General features: G+C 36.7%; 2 protein-coding genes across 9 annotated transcripts in view; one reads left to right on the forward strand and one right to left on the reverse strand.

The window, feature by feature from the left end:
- LTN1 (listerin E3 ubiquitin protein ligase 1) overlaps positions 1-5,600 on the forward strand; it is a 31,124-nt gene extending 25,524 nt beyond the window's left edge. For 2 of the 5 annotated variants that reach the window (XM_010585299.1, XM_010585296.1), the window contains exons 25-29: positions 50-221; positions 1,352-1,572; positions 2,105-2,299; positions 2,962-3,129; positions 3,903-4,871. In XM_010585299.1, coding sequence (XP_010583601.1) covers positions 50-221; positions 1,352-1,572; positions 2,105-2,299; positions 2,962-3,129; positions 3,903-3,965 — 819 coding nt within the window. In that variant the 3' untranslated portion in view covers positions 3,966-4,871. Of the gene's footprint in view, positions 1-49; positions 222-1,351; positions 1,573-2,104; positions 2,300-2,961; positions 3,130-3,902; positions 4,872-5,199 lie in introns of those variants that run through there. The other 3 variants (XM_010585295.1, XM_010585297.1, XM_010585298.1) reach the window with 3 other exon arrangements.
- Positions 5,601-7,870: 2,270 nt separating this feature from the next.
- The window catches only part of N6AMT1 (N-6 adenine-specific DNA methyltransferase 1 (putative)), a 5,565-nt gene continuing 393 nt past the window's right edge, over positions 7,871-13,042 (reverse strand). The window contains exons 2-6 of one of the 4 annotated variants that reach the window (XM_010585302.1): positions 12,226-12,315; positions 11,507-11,597; positions 10,522-10,605; positions 9,708-9,849; positions 7,871-8,656 (exon numbers count right to left, since the gene is read on the reverse strand). In XM_010585302.1, the coding sequence (XP_010583604.1) occupies positions 8,550-8,656; positions 9,708-9,849; positions 10,522-10,605; positions 11,507-11,597; positions 12,226-12,315 (514 nt within the window). In that variant the 3' untranslated portion in view covers positions 7,871-8,549. Of the gene's footprint in view, positions 8,657-9,704; positions 9,850-10,521; positions 10,606-11,506; positions 11,598-12,225; positions 12,316-13,042 lie in introns of all 4 variants that reach the window. The other 3 variants (XM_010585301.1, XM_010585304.1, XM_010585303.1) reach the window with 3 other exon arrangements.

Here is a 13,042-nt window from a genome sequence, read left to right on the forward strand (position 1 = left end):
ATCTGTATTGTGTGCTTTTGTTTTGGTTTTTTTTTTGTAACACTATCAGCTGCGAGTTCTCTACTCACAATACCTTAGAAGAACTAAAAGCTTGAATAAATTGCTTTATCACTTGTTCAGGCTTATGCCTGAAAACCCTGTCTCTTCTGGGCCAACTTCAGAAGTTCCATATATAGACACAAAAACCTTCTTTACGGAAGAGCTTCATCTAGATGTCAAAGGTTAGTAAAAATTGTATTTGTGCATTTGAGAGAGTTTTGGTATTGCTGAAGTTTAAATATGCTTTTCTGCTTAAAAATACATATTTAGAAAATCTTAAATCTTATAAAATAGATACACACACACACACAGACAAATACATACATATGTTTAAAAATCTTTTGCTAACATTCCCCATTTGAAGCATAACCAAAATTGAAATGTTTATCAGAAAAATCAAGAAACAAAAAACAAAACAGGAAATGCCCTTTAGGCAGAAAGAATACGTTGCTACTACCTGAATCCTGAATGTATGCAAAGATTACAAAATGCTAAAAATTTGTGACCTATTCTGGGACTTCTCCATTGCTTCTAGACATTATTTTTTTTATGCTAGTTGGTATTTCTTTTTTTTCTCCTTCTATTATAATACATAAATAAAACCAAATTAAAAATATATTTTAATGTATTTTTTAAATGTTTGAGATGTGAAATTGTGTTGTTTCATCATCCTGTTCAGAAGACCCAGTTAATCAACCATAATGAGAGACGATATGCTGGTTTTTTTAGCTGAGAAATATGAAAAAGAGAATGTTTTTAAAGTTACTTCACTGAAATTGTCATTTTATGTACTTGTATAGATGTAAACAAGGATAGTGAGTTTCCATTTCTTAATTTTTCACTTGAACATCACTGTGTGTTGCAGAACAATTTATCTGGATGACAGTAAGAATTACTAACACAACAACCCAAGGGAAAGATTTCCCTTATCTCTTTATGCACTTCTATAGAACACTGCAACCTCAAACGTGCTCCAAACATCTTATTGTTTCCTAACTGCAAAGTGAGCATTTTCTAATTTCTAGAATATAAAATTATTCTTGATTTCTGTTAGTCCACATAGAGTTCATCTCTATATTAGAAGATGAATTTCCAGTTGTGAAGTATTAGCCTAAGAAACGAAGAAACTGGACTGATGGAGAAAGGCAGATTGAAACAAGCACTTATAGTAGCAAATATAGAAGGAGCATGTACATGAAGTTCCAGTTACCACAGTTAAGTTGGTATTAAAATTTTTGTATGTGATGTGGAGGAACCAACATTTGTCACTAATGTGTTAAGAGTATTTCAACATCCTTTCTTTCCCTTCTAGGGACAGGAGTCCTGTCATCTCAGATTCCGCACCTGGCCTGCTCTGTCTACCACATAACACTGAAAGACTTGCCAGCCATGGTCAGGCTTTGGTGGAATAGCTGTGAGAAACGTGTCTTCAATGTTGTAGATAAATTTACAAGCAAATATGTCAGCAGCGTGCTTTCTTCACAGGAAATAACTTCTGTTCAGAATAGCACACAGTTACTTAGTGGCATGATGGTTAGTAAGATTTTTTGAGCTTTTCTTGATTTACTTCAGTGTTTTTGTAAACATTTTGAGAAACATTACTTCTTGGAACCAGACTGTATTACAGTGTTTTTATATGATTGCATTTTTGTTGTTCTAAATGACTGATGAAAACATAATTTAGCTTGGTATTGATATATTGATGTTTATTAATATTCTGTTTGGAAAAAAAATAGAAAAGAATGGGTTTTATGATGTTGGAGAAGTTGAGGTGGTAAGTGGAAGATACTGCTGTCAATATACTTTTTGGTTTATTAAAAAATTTAATCAATCAGTAGATTGAAAAATGGCTGGTAGTGTCTTTTTGGTTTGCCAAGATATGAGTGGATTTTTGTTTTCTTTGAGAAGTGTTTTCCTGGTCCAAGAAAATTATTTAGTGTGTGTAGTAAAGTATTTATGGCTTTTATTTATTTATACACACACACACATATATATATATAAAAAAAGACTGGAGATGGTGTATATGTCTGGAGTTTTTTAATATGTACTTTTTTTTTTTTCATAGGTAAAAGCTCGGTCTGCAGCACGGGAAGTCATTGCTACCTATTCAGTTGAAGATATATTTATTGAACTAATAATACAGCTTCCATCAAATTACCCACTGGGATCCATAACAGTTGAGAGTGGAAAGAGGGTTGGTGTGGCTGTACAGCAATGGCGCAATTGGATGCTACAGTTAAGCACATATCTTACACATCAGGTGAGTTTAGAGAAAGCCCCTAGTTTTGATAACTTAGAGTCCTGATAATAGAAAAATGCAGTATTATTTCGATCCGTATAATGGATCTCATCGGTAGATCTCAAAGGACTTCATAAAATTGGTCACTGTTACCATCTGCTTTTTATCAGCTGCTGAAACAGGTAAAATTATCAGCCTAACAAGTCCTGTTAAATCCATAGCCAAAGTTGAAAATTTAGATCTCAAGACATGGGCCAGTGTTTGCCCCATGTGGCAATGCCATCTCTAACTATAATTTGGACAGCACCCCCCTCCCAAAACCCCACCCAAACAAACCAAAAACCAACTAAAACCCAGGATATTAAATTCTCTAAAAGATTGGTGGTTGCTGAAGTTGCATCATCTGTGGCTAGAACAAAACAAAACAGTGACTGAAAACTTTAAAATCTCCTTCTAAGTGCTCCTAAGTGTATTCTTTTCACTGTGATGAATGCTTGCATTTTTGTAGATTAGAGTATCATCTGTATTTTGTGTGTCGGCTTTATAAATTATTCACTGCATATATTATATATAACTTCAGATTGTAAAGCCTTCAGGCTTTGTTTCCTTCATGTGCTTGTGAATAACAGTAAGAATATTCTGAAGGAATTCTACAGTATTAACAGCTCTTTTCCCTCTGTTAGAATGGAAGTATTATGGATGGCTTATCTTTGTGGAAAAATAATGTGGATAAACGTTTTGAGGGCATTGAAGATTGCATGATCTGTTTTTCAGTCATTCATGGTTCCAACTATTCTCTTCCTAAAAAAGCTTGCAGAACATGCAAGAAAAAGTTTCATTCAGCTTGCTTGGTAAGTACCTAGACTAAATCTTTTTAAATAGGCAAAATATCCATTTATAGTTTGAACCAGGAACTTCTACTGTAATACCAGCAATTCTCCATTATGTCACTGGAGTATCTGGGATTAACTGAACTCATAAATTATTTGCATGGATTTTGTCCTAAGCTGTAAGGGCATGTAATGAGAGAGAGGTTGCTACACTTCACAGATAATAATATCTGTTTTGTGTTCACTAAGACATAAGCTATTACATCTACGTAGGGTGTGGCAACAGCATCTTGTTGTTACCAGCTCAGATATGGGAATAGAAAAGGTTAAATTTAATTTATGCAGCATGCTTTCAAGTAAACCATGCTGATCTGGATAATTAACATTTAACTATATCCAAGTCATCATAGGCATTGGTTGTATGGTTACAGAGTGTACTGGAATAGGTTGGCGTCTGTATGGCTGTACAGTGAAGGAATTATTGCTGCTTTAAAAACACTATCTTTTCATTCTAAAATGAGACTGGATGAGAATTCCTGTGTGTTAGGTTTTTTAGAATAAAACTTCAGTATTGTGTGTGTGTGCGTGTGTAATATCTGTGTGTATATGTATACATGCATACATACACAAGTGGAAAGGGTTTTTTTTACTGTTTATTGTTGGTTTTTCTTAAAGTATAGTTAATGTTTTGGTAGTTATATTCATTGGCAAATAATGGTTATTATTGGTGATAAACCAGTGTTCCTGATGCTCAGCTTGCATTTGTATATTAAACAATTGTATTTCTCTTTCAGTACAAATGGTTCACATCCAGCAACAAGTCCACCTGTCCACTCTGTCGAGAGACATTTTTCTGAAATAAAACGGTCTTTCTTCTTTCTGTGGGTGAAGATATAAATGAAGAGGAGACAATAAACTGTATGTTGAAAGAAGCTAACTACTTGGAAATAATGTCAGTTACTTTAAATGCTTGACTAGTGGGATATGACACATATTTACCTCTGGACTGTTTTTTGTAAGTTTGAAGATTCTTCTTTGATATAAAGAAATATATAAGAATAATTTATTTAAATTTGTATATTTTTAAAGATATTGAGATATATTAAAAACTCAGAAATAATGCAGAATTATGTCTGAAAAGTGGTGTTTAAGCCACAGCATAATTGATTAAAACCTCTTATTTTAGGTATATTCTAACGTGGTGTTATGCACTTAACCCAGGTCATGCCTCTTAACAGGTGAATTTAACGTAGGTGGTATAAAGACTTGATTTCTGATTGTAGTGCGTTCATAATAGTTCCTCTTATGGGGGGAAAAAAAGAATGTTGTTGCTGTTAGACATTAAGACATGGAACTAGGGTGATAACCTTCTGTTAAAGCATAAAATTTAAACATAGCATGCTCTAAATTAACATGTTTATAAACTGAGCTTTCACCTTTAACAGTCTCATTTTCCCAAAACCCCTCAGCCATCCAGCACCCTAAACCCATGAAAACTCAGAAGCCCAAGTAAGTAGAGAGAGTACAATCATTCCTGAATGACAATGAAAAACTACCTATTTATTGCTGATTGGCTTTTAAAGAGAAGGCATACGCACTGATCAATTCTTGTTTTCATTATTTCAGTTAACGTCTTTGTTAGCTGGCAAATTAACTGTCACTTGAATGTACGTTGTACTTCCATGGTCCCATAATAATAATGACTCTAAGTGAACATGACAGATGTATCAGAATTTAATAGTCTTCAACTATACATTTTTTTCATGCTTTTTTTTTTAACAGCAGTAGCATACTAATATATTCTAACTTGGATGGTATTTGTAGTGGATTTCTCTGAAAAGTCAATAAAAGGGAGGGAATAAATGAATTTTGTCAGTCTCTGTAGTCTCTTCCTCTATGTGATAAACTTTCAGAAATTAATAGTATAAATTTTCAGATGCTGAGTTTATAGCATATTCAATTGGCTGTACCTCAACAGCTTTTTTTTTTTTTTAAAGATTCTGTTTGTTTTCTCAGAGTTGGTCCCTTTTGAGGTGACAGCTCTAGAAACGATTTTTAGCTGTTGATAACTTGAGTCTGTATTTTTAACAGGTAACACTGGGCTTCCAGAGGAGAAATTTCGTGACATTTTTTGAGAAAGAGAGAATGGAAATGATTTAAAACTGGTATTGAAAAGGCCTAGCTGAAAACACAGATTAAGGAGCAAGCTGTATTGTTTCCTAGCTACTGATACTAAAACTCCACGATTGTTTCCATTGCATCACTTTTATTATTCTAAATTACTTCTTTGCAAGTTCAATAACTGATTTGAAGGCCAGTTGTGGTTAACCAGGTATTGCTTGAAAAGAACCATCTTAAACACTTCTAGCAGACCTTAACTTGCAAATTGTCTATTAGGAACAGCCATGTGAAGAGCTTTTGTTTTGGTTCTGCTAGAACAAAGAAGTGCAGGCACTTGCAAAGCAGCAGTATGTCTTTCGACACTGGTACTTGCTGACTGGCACTCTGCTGACACAGAGTAGTGCCTAAGGGTCTGGGCGAGCAGAATTTTTGCTTTCTTCCTGGTAAGTTTGACACTACATAGAAAGTCTGTACTTGCCTGCAGCTTATTCTCATGCATATTGAATGCAGGAGTATGCTTCCCAAAACTCTTCAGAAAGCATTGCTTTCTTTGGTCTTGTAGAAGGGAATAGGTGTGCCCTGGGAAATGCTAAGTGTATGTATGTGCAGGATGATGGGAGCATAATAGGAATCACTTCTTACAGAACTTACCTGTGTTATTAATTGGATTGCATTTTAACAAGTGCTTCCAGTAAAGTTGGCAACAGACAGCTGAAGCCAGGAGAATTGACTCATGATTTATTAAAGTGGATGCATATAATTTCCTTGTCTAAATATCCAGTTGTTAGGTAGTCTAGTGCAATCGTTCTTTGTTGAAAGCATATTGGTTTATTACACTTTTTGTTCTGATTTTCATTATTCTGTCCTTTAAAATTTAAAATTGCATACAGCTGAGCATTGTGATCTACTGTGACAGATGACTGCCTTTTTTTATCTCTGATTACCTCTTTTAAAAATAATTCTTTAGTTATAACTAAAAGCTACACAGATTTAATTAAAACTTCCTTTTGATAAACCTGTAGTTTGATTCTATTACATGTTTTGACTAAATCTTAAAATCTTACTTGATGTTACTACTTTTGCTCAGCAACCTAACTTTGTTAGCCAAAATGGTTAACAACATAAAACTTATAGTGGTCTAAGGATGACAGCATTTCGATTCATTCAAACAGCCCTGCAGCTATGATTATAACCTCAAAAACTATGATTCTACATAAAAAAGCAAAATTGCTAAGCATAAAACCTCTTCTCCTTACAGTTTTGTAGGGGAAAACTAACCAAAAAAAAAAAAGTGTGGCTTAGCAAAAAGGTCTGCCATCAAGTCAAAAAGACTTGAAGTAGGAAGCAGTCAAATTGAAATACGACTTCTCAGAATTGACTAGTTGGTAAGCTGCAAGAACAAAACTTTGCTTAAACTCTTCAGTGGAAAACTGTGGGAACATGTTATTTCACAGACGGCCACAAAGTTTCCTCTCAGTTTCTCGACTTTGACATTCCTTAGACAAGTTATGCAGATGGTAAGAATCAACAAAGTCCTGAGTCTAGCCTTAATTTAGCCAATGAAATGCATTTTTTTTAGCCTCAGTAGTTTCAAGTACTAGAATTTCTTGTATATAGTAAAAATGTCAAGTAACATCCTTAACATGACTGCATCTTCCCTTTAAACCTTCCTACTGTGTATTTGTGTTCACATTCATGTTTATCTGTATAAAAGAAATTGACAGAAAAGTTACTGAAGGGGATGCATTAGATGTGTTTGAATTGTTGAATTGCAATGTTGCTCTTCACTGGTTGTCTAAGCTGGGGAATAGTGACTCTTAGGATGTAAAACAATCACCACTGCACACTTCCTGCAAACCTATCCTTTTTGTATTTTCTTCAGGATGGTATAAGGAACAACTCTTATGCCAGACCTATGTAAGTTGACTTTTGACCAGTATGAGTCAAAAGTAGCTTCCCACATTCCTTTGCAGTAAAATACCTCAGATCATCTAGGTAGGTTTGCAGTCACATGTTTCTGCTCACAGTGCCTCCACTTATTATGTGTTATTCTGCCTCTCCAAAACCTCCTTTTTTTTCAAGCACCTAGGTAAGTTTTTTGGGTGGTCAGCATAAAACATGGAAGAACTTTTAATGTTTGTGCAAGCTGGAGAGTTACAGAGTCATAAGTTTAGTTCTGAAGTCTTAAATGGAGTTGGTGCATCCCACAAGAAAACCCCTGTGACCTTAGTCCTCATAGAGGAGCTCGCTAAATGGTTTATAACATCACTTGACACAAACCCTTAAAGGTCAGTTTCTTTGAAAGCATTCTCCCAGACAGCACTACTGGTGCTGCATACTAGACTGTCTACTTGTTTTGTGCTGCATGTGAGCAAAACAACTTCCTCACAGGACTGTGCCCACCACACAGCACATGTCTCAATGCCACTGGGGCAAGGCTGTATTAGAACCTTCTGTGGGCACTGGGAGGGGGAGGAGGCTGCAGAGGAAAGCTTTGTTGGGATCTGGTGGTCAGGAAATAGCTTCCTATTTTGGATAGTGATTTTGAGGGAGGACTTTTATTCCACTTTTCTACTTACAGTCATTGTTTTCAGCTACCCAGTAACTAGCCTTTTTAATAACATCTCATATGCTTCCCCCCCCCCCCTTAATATCTTTCCACGGATGAGAACTCTTCATCTAATCTACAGTACTCCATAGTAGTACCCTCCTTGTAAAATGGCATAAAAGAGAGCACAGTCACCACAATGTTGCCTAGAAGACTGCAGGAGAGTAATAGCTTGCCTTTGTCCCAGCTCTTGAGATATACTTACTGCATCTTTGTATTCAGAAGTATGCTGTTTCCTTACAATAGAAACTCAGTAATTGTGCCTTAGACATGTAAAGTGCCTGATATTACATCAAAATGAGTAACACTGATTCCAAGTATTCATTTGATATAGACTAGCTATTAAAACAGGAAGAATTATATCAAGTACATTATTTTAATAAGCCACAATGACAAATATACAAATATGTATTTATAGAGGAAAAGGTCTTTAGTGCTTAAGTGCAAATGCAACAAGGTAGGGTATTTCAGTTTCCCCACAACTGTCCTGAGAAAGCCAGAAGACAACTGTGCCTCTGACAGCAGGTAAGAGCTAGTTAACATCCAGAATAATCATAATAAATACAGAGTCTTGCTTAGTTTCACTGCAGTAGTCAGTAACTGAGGATACACCTTAAAAGGATGAAAATCTTGGCTTAAAAATTGATTTGACAGCTTCAGTACTCTGTTCAACCTTCTGCATGCGTAGTATCTGGAAGGGTAAGAGCAGTTATCAAGACTTCCTAAATTTGAGGATAGTAAGCATCTCTTGTCCCGCTTGCCTGGAAAGTACTCGTGTGCCTTCTAAGCCACCTTTCTTCATTGTTTCCAGAATTTCATCTGTAATTGAAAGTGTAGCGTTACAACTGAGTTTATATAGAAATCAGCTATAAAAGGCAGTGCTAATGTATCTGCCAAACATAAGCTATAAAGCAAAGATTATAAACTGTATCCTTTTACTCTTTCAGACAGTAGCTTTTATGCAAAGTAGCCTTCCACCAGGAACAAATAAAGTTTACAATTTACTAACTGAAGTTCTGTATTTTGGTATTACTTATAGCAATGAACAATTCAGTTATGAAGCTAACTTGTAGGAGAAACTGAAATTTGTAGCACCATCTCCCAAAAGCTGCCTATCAATGAGGTGTGAAAGAATAGTCTTTCTTCTTGAAACTATTTGGTAATGTATAGCCATTAATTATTAGATCAGAAGGAACAAGTCCGAATCTTTTCTCTACACATGTCAAAATGAAAGACATCACATTTCCAACTACAGGCTTTTGCCTTTTAAGTTTACAACACCATTCTCTTTCATGAGAAAGGGTTGGCCTGGCTTTGTTACTTGGTTCAGAAGATGTACAGTCACCTTTCAGACTTAGAACTGAAGTCTTGCAGAGCTGCTGGCATCAGGACCTAGATATTACCATTTTCTAAACTAGCTTAGGGAGTCCTTAGTTTTGGTAAGCTTGCTTCTGTTTTTTGGTCTAGCTCACCATACACTGGATGCACAAGGCATGAATTCAGAAAAAGGATTCCAAGAGGCATCAGGTTATGTAAAAGTCCCTCTGTAGATTAGACACCCCCACAACCTTAAAAGATGAGAAACACAGGACTTCACAGAGATGCCATGGTTTGTATGAAGCATGCAGATACACTCTAGCCTTCTACAGCATTTCTAAATAATGACCTAGAACACCTATATGAATTTCAATACATGCTGTCAATCTTCAATTAGTTGCTATTGTCACGTTAGATTCAACTGATGTTATGTATTACTTTTTCTTGTTTACTTAAGTCTGATAACCTAGAGAACATTGGTGTGATCAATATTTTGTTTAATACAGTGTTAAATCTGCTTTGACACATTTAAGGATCCAAAGAAAGTGACCACCTGGATTATTTTCTTTAATTGTGACCAAGTAGAATAATCCTCCTGGTGAAAGTAGGTCTGGTACTAATGGAAAAACTCTATCCATTACTTCTCTGCCCTTTCTGCCACCAGCCCAGGATGCCTCTATTCCACGGCCTTCCACCTAGGAAGAATGAAAGCAAATATTGTCATAATACAGAATGATAGAAGTGTCAGTGGTACTTACAAGAGAAACATCACCATAATCTCTAGCTTTGGGCATCTGCCATTAGAAATCTGACAACTTTGATTCAGCAGATTAGTTTATACAATAAAATTACTTCAAGACTACTTCCTACATGATGAACACACTACTTTTGTTTCAAATTCTATTCTTAAACTGAATTAAAAGAGCTACATTTTGTCATGTGCTTTGTATGTATTTTCTTGTAATGTTTCATGAGTTTGTTCACCAAGTGGAAGGTGGCCAGAAAACTGTTTTAAGTGTTCATGGATCAAATTCTCAGAGTAGGAGTCTGCAGAAGCAGAGGATATTTATTTTGCAGGGAACAAATGCATTTTCCATTGAAAGTCTTCTATAAGAACACCTTAGCATGCCTAACAAAAGTCTTACATGGTTTATACTTGATGGAGAAACTAGGTATTGAGAAGCAGCAGCTAGCAATCCTTATTCCCATGTAGTCTTTTAAGCATCACTAAAACAGTGCTGGTCCTACAACATCCTTTACAATTTCAAAAAAACCCTGGACTTTTCAGACCAGACCTTATTGGAGTTACCACCTCTCCTATGACAGTAGAAATGCCATTTTTATTGTGTATTTCAAATGTTTCCTACCTCTTCAGAAGGTGTTACCACGTATGGTGGATTAAATAGCAGTAGATCAACCTTCCCATTTAATCTTGGAGACAGTCCTTTGACCTATAGATGAAGTTCATGATTCTTTTGTTGTTTTTTGGTTTTTTTTTTTTAAACATAAAGAATGCAAACATTTTGTAAAAATACAGTTACATAGTACTGGATGTTCTGAGCATTTCAGCCTGACTCAGGAATACTAAGCTTGACTTTCTATGTGCAAGAGAAGCATCAAGAAGAAGGACCCGTGCATAGCAGAACAATTTCAATAGTCTTTAGACTATGTTATGTAAGAGCAAGAGACGCATATGCAGACACAAAGGTAGTACCTTATTCTTTCTCAGTTCAGAATTCAAGTTAGATATAAAAGTATTTTGTATTTATCGTCAGTTAAAATTTGTTAACCCAAATGGCCAATCTGTAACAACCACAGTTCAGTTCCCAAGTACGAGCACTTGTTCATCCATTTTAGATCACATTTATTGTTGCCTATCTTAATCATCTTTTATAAACATATATATTCAGGGCATTTTAAATATGTTGCTAAAGAGATGAGAAACTTGGCTTTTCTCCATACCAAATTTTGTAAGAAATAAAAAGTAACAACATCCACAGTTCCTAATTAAATCAGAAAGAGCTGAGAACCAAGAACTGCATAGCATTAGAGGAAGGGCTACGATAATGTGAGGTCAGTGCCGGGTTCCTTGTGCAGCATTTTCCAAACTACATCATCTGTTTTTTTAAACCAATTCAATGAGTTTTTAAAGCTTAAATTTGAATTTTACAACTTGAGTAGTTTGTTTTTCCCTTCTTTCAGAAACACTTTGGCATTTTGTTGTTTTCTTTTTGTCACCCATGCTTATTAAGAGAATGTTTGTTCTAGACTTCATGGTTACTTTTCAGTATCTCTAATAAGTATTAAAAAATTACAAAAACTATGAAGATATTATTGAAACATCTAACTTACCAAGTCAGTAATGACTGGCTGAAGGTGAACATTGTTAAGCAGAGCTGTCTCCAGTGTACAGTAAGCTGCCATGGGGTTGATATCTGTACATCTAAAAGCAAAATACTACAAAGTGTAAGTAACTGGCTACTGTATCTGGAAGTTTAACCCTGTGAACCACATGCTAATTTATGTACTCTCAATGAAGATTATCTTTTCCAGCATCCTTTACTTGCAAGTAAATAGCAGAAAACAGCCAGTGAATTACAATGTATCAGCAGCTTAACCATTCTACACTACACTGGAAGATTTAATGACTGACTGAAAGCTGAAGCATAGGATTTCTTTTTCAACACTAGCTCTGCATAAGCATATACGCATACAAGTCCCTAATAACACTGAGTTACTGCCAACACCCAGGTAGCTAATGTTATGTCATCAGACCTCAGTAAGACTAGTCAGTGGCTAAAATTTAGGATTCAAACCAGCAAACACAAGTGTAAGTTTAGCAATTTGTCTAAGAAGTAGGAAGATGGAATTCTAGTCATGCCACTACTTAATTGTTACAGAACCTGAAGTAAATAGTTCAGGCTTTCTTTGCTTTGATTTCTACAGCTGTAGGATTGAGCTAATATTTCTTTGTGAAAAGAATAGTTTTTAAAATGTGAAAGTGAAAAGTATATATGTGAAGGCCAAGTATTTATTATTGCATGCAACAGTTTAAGTGCTAGTATACTTACATGTACAGTGCACTGGATCCAATAATGGAAGAAGCTAGAAATGTTGAAACCACACCAGACCCAGATCCTATTTCAAGGCAGATCTCAACCCTAACGAGAGAAAACTTTGGATGACTTTTATTTGTCATGTATAAAAGCACCTGCAACAGACACAGAATCGGTCAAGACAGGATTATGACACCTGCTGCCCTTCTCCCAAACACGCTCAAACACTTGCTGGTCCTACGGCCCTCAAAGCCCACGCTACGTCGTCCGTTCCGTGATGGCTGCCAGGCCTACTGGTGCCCATACAGGCAATTCCTGGTTGTCACAAGCCACTTTGGGAAACATTTATGTTTCTCCCGTGCCTAACATGAACGTTTCCATTAGCTACGCGGTCTCAGCAGCACAGGCAACATTTCTACAGCATCTATTGCACGTTTATTGCAGCAAGACTGAACTCCAACAGAGGTTACGGAAGATCACCACAAAGCCACGGAAGGAAAGCAGGACTCGAGCGCAGAACGCCTCGGGAGAGTTTCAGCCGGCTCCGGACGAACAGCAGTGGCAGGCAATTTCAGAATAAAACCACTCGTGAGATTAGCTCCTTCGGCGGTTTCTAGAGCGGTTATAGTCACGCAGACACGCTTCAGCCCGGGAGACGACACCGGGCAGCGACCCGCGCGGCCCTGCAACCCCCACAGCTTCTTCAGGGCCGGGACGCCGGCGTTTTACCGCCTGCCGCCGCCCCCACCGAGGCAGGCGTCGGCCCTCCGCGCCGCTGCGGGCGCAGCTCCCCCGGGGCGCCACCCGCAGCCGAGGAGCAGGGGCCGACGCC

The sequence above is a fragment of the Haliaeetus leucocephalus genome, unplaced genomic scaffold (genome assembly GCF_000737465.1).
Source record: "Haliaeetus leucocephalus isolate CR32 unplaced genomic scaffold, Haliaeetus_leucocephalus-4.0 Scaffold93, whole genome shotgun sequence".
NCBI lineage: Eukaryota > Metazoa > Chordata > Aves > Accipitriformes > Accipitridae > Haliaeetus > Haliaeetus leucocephalus.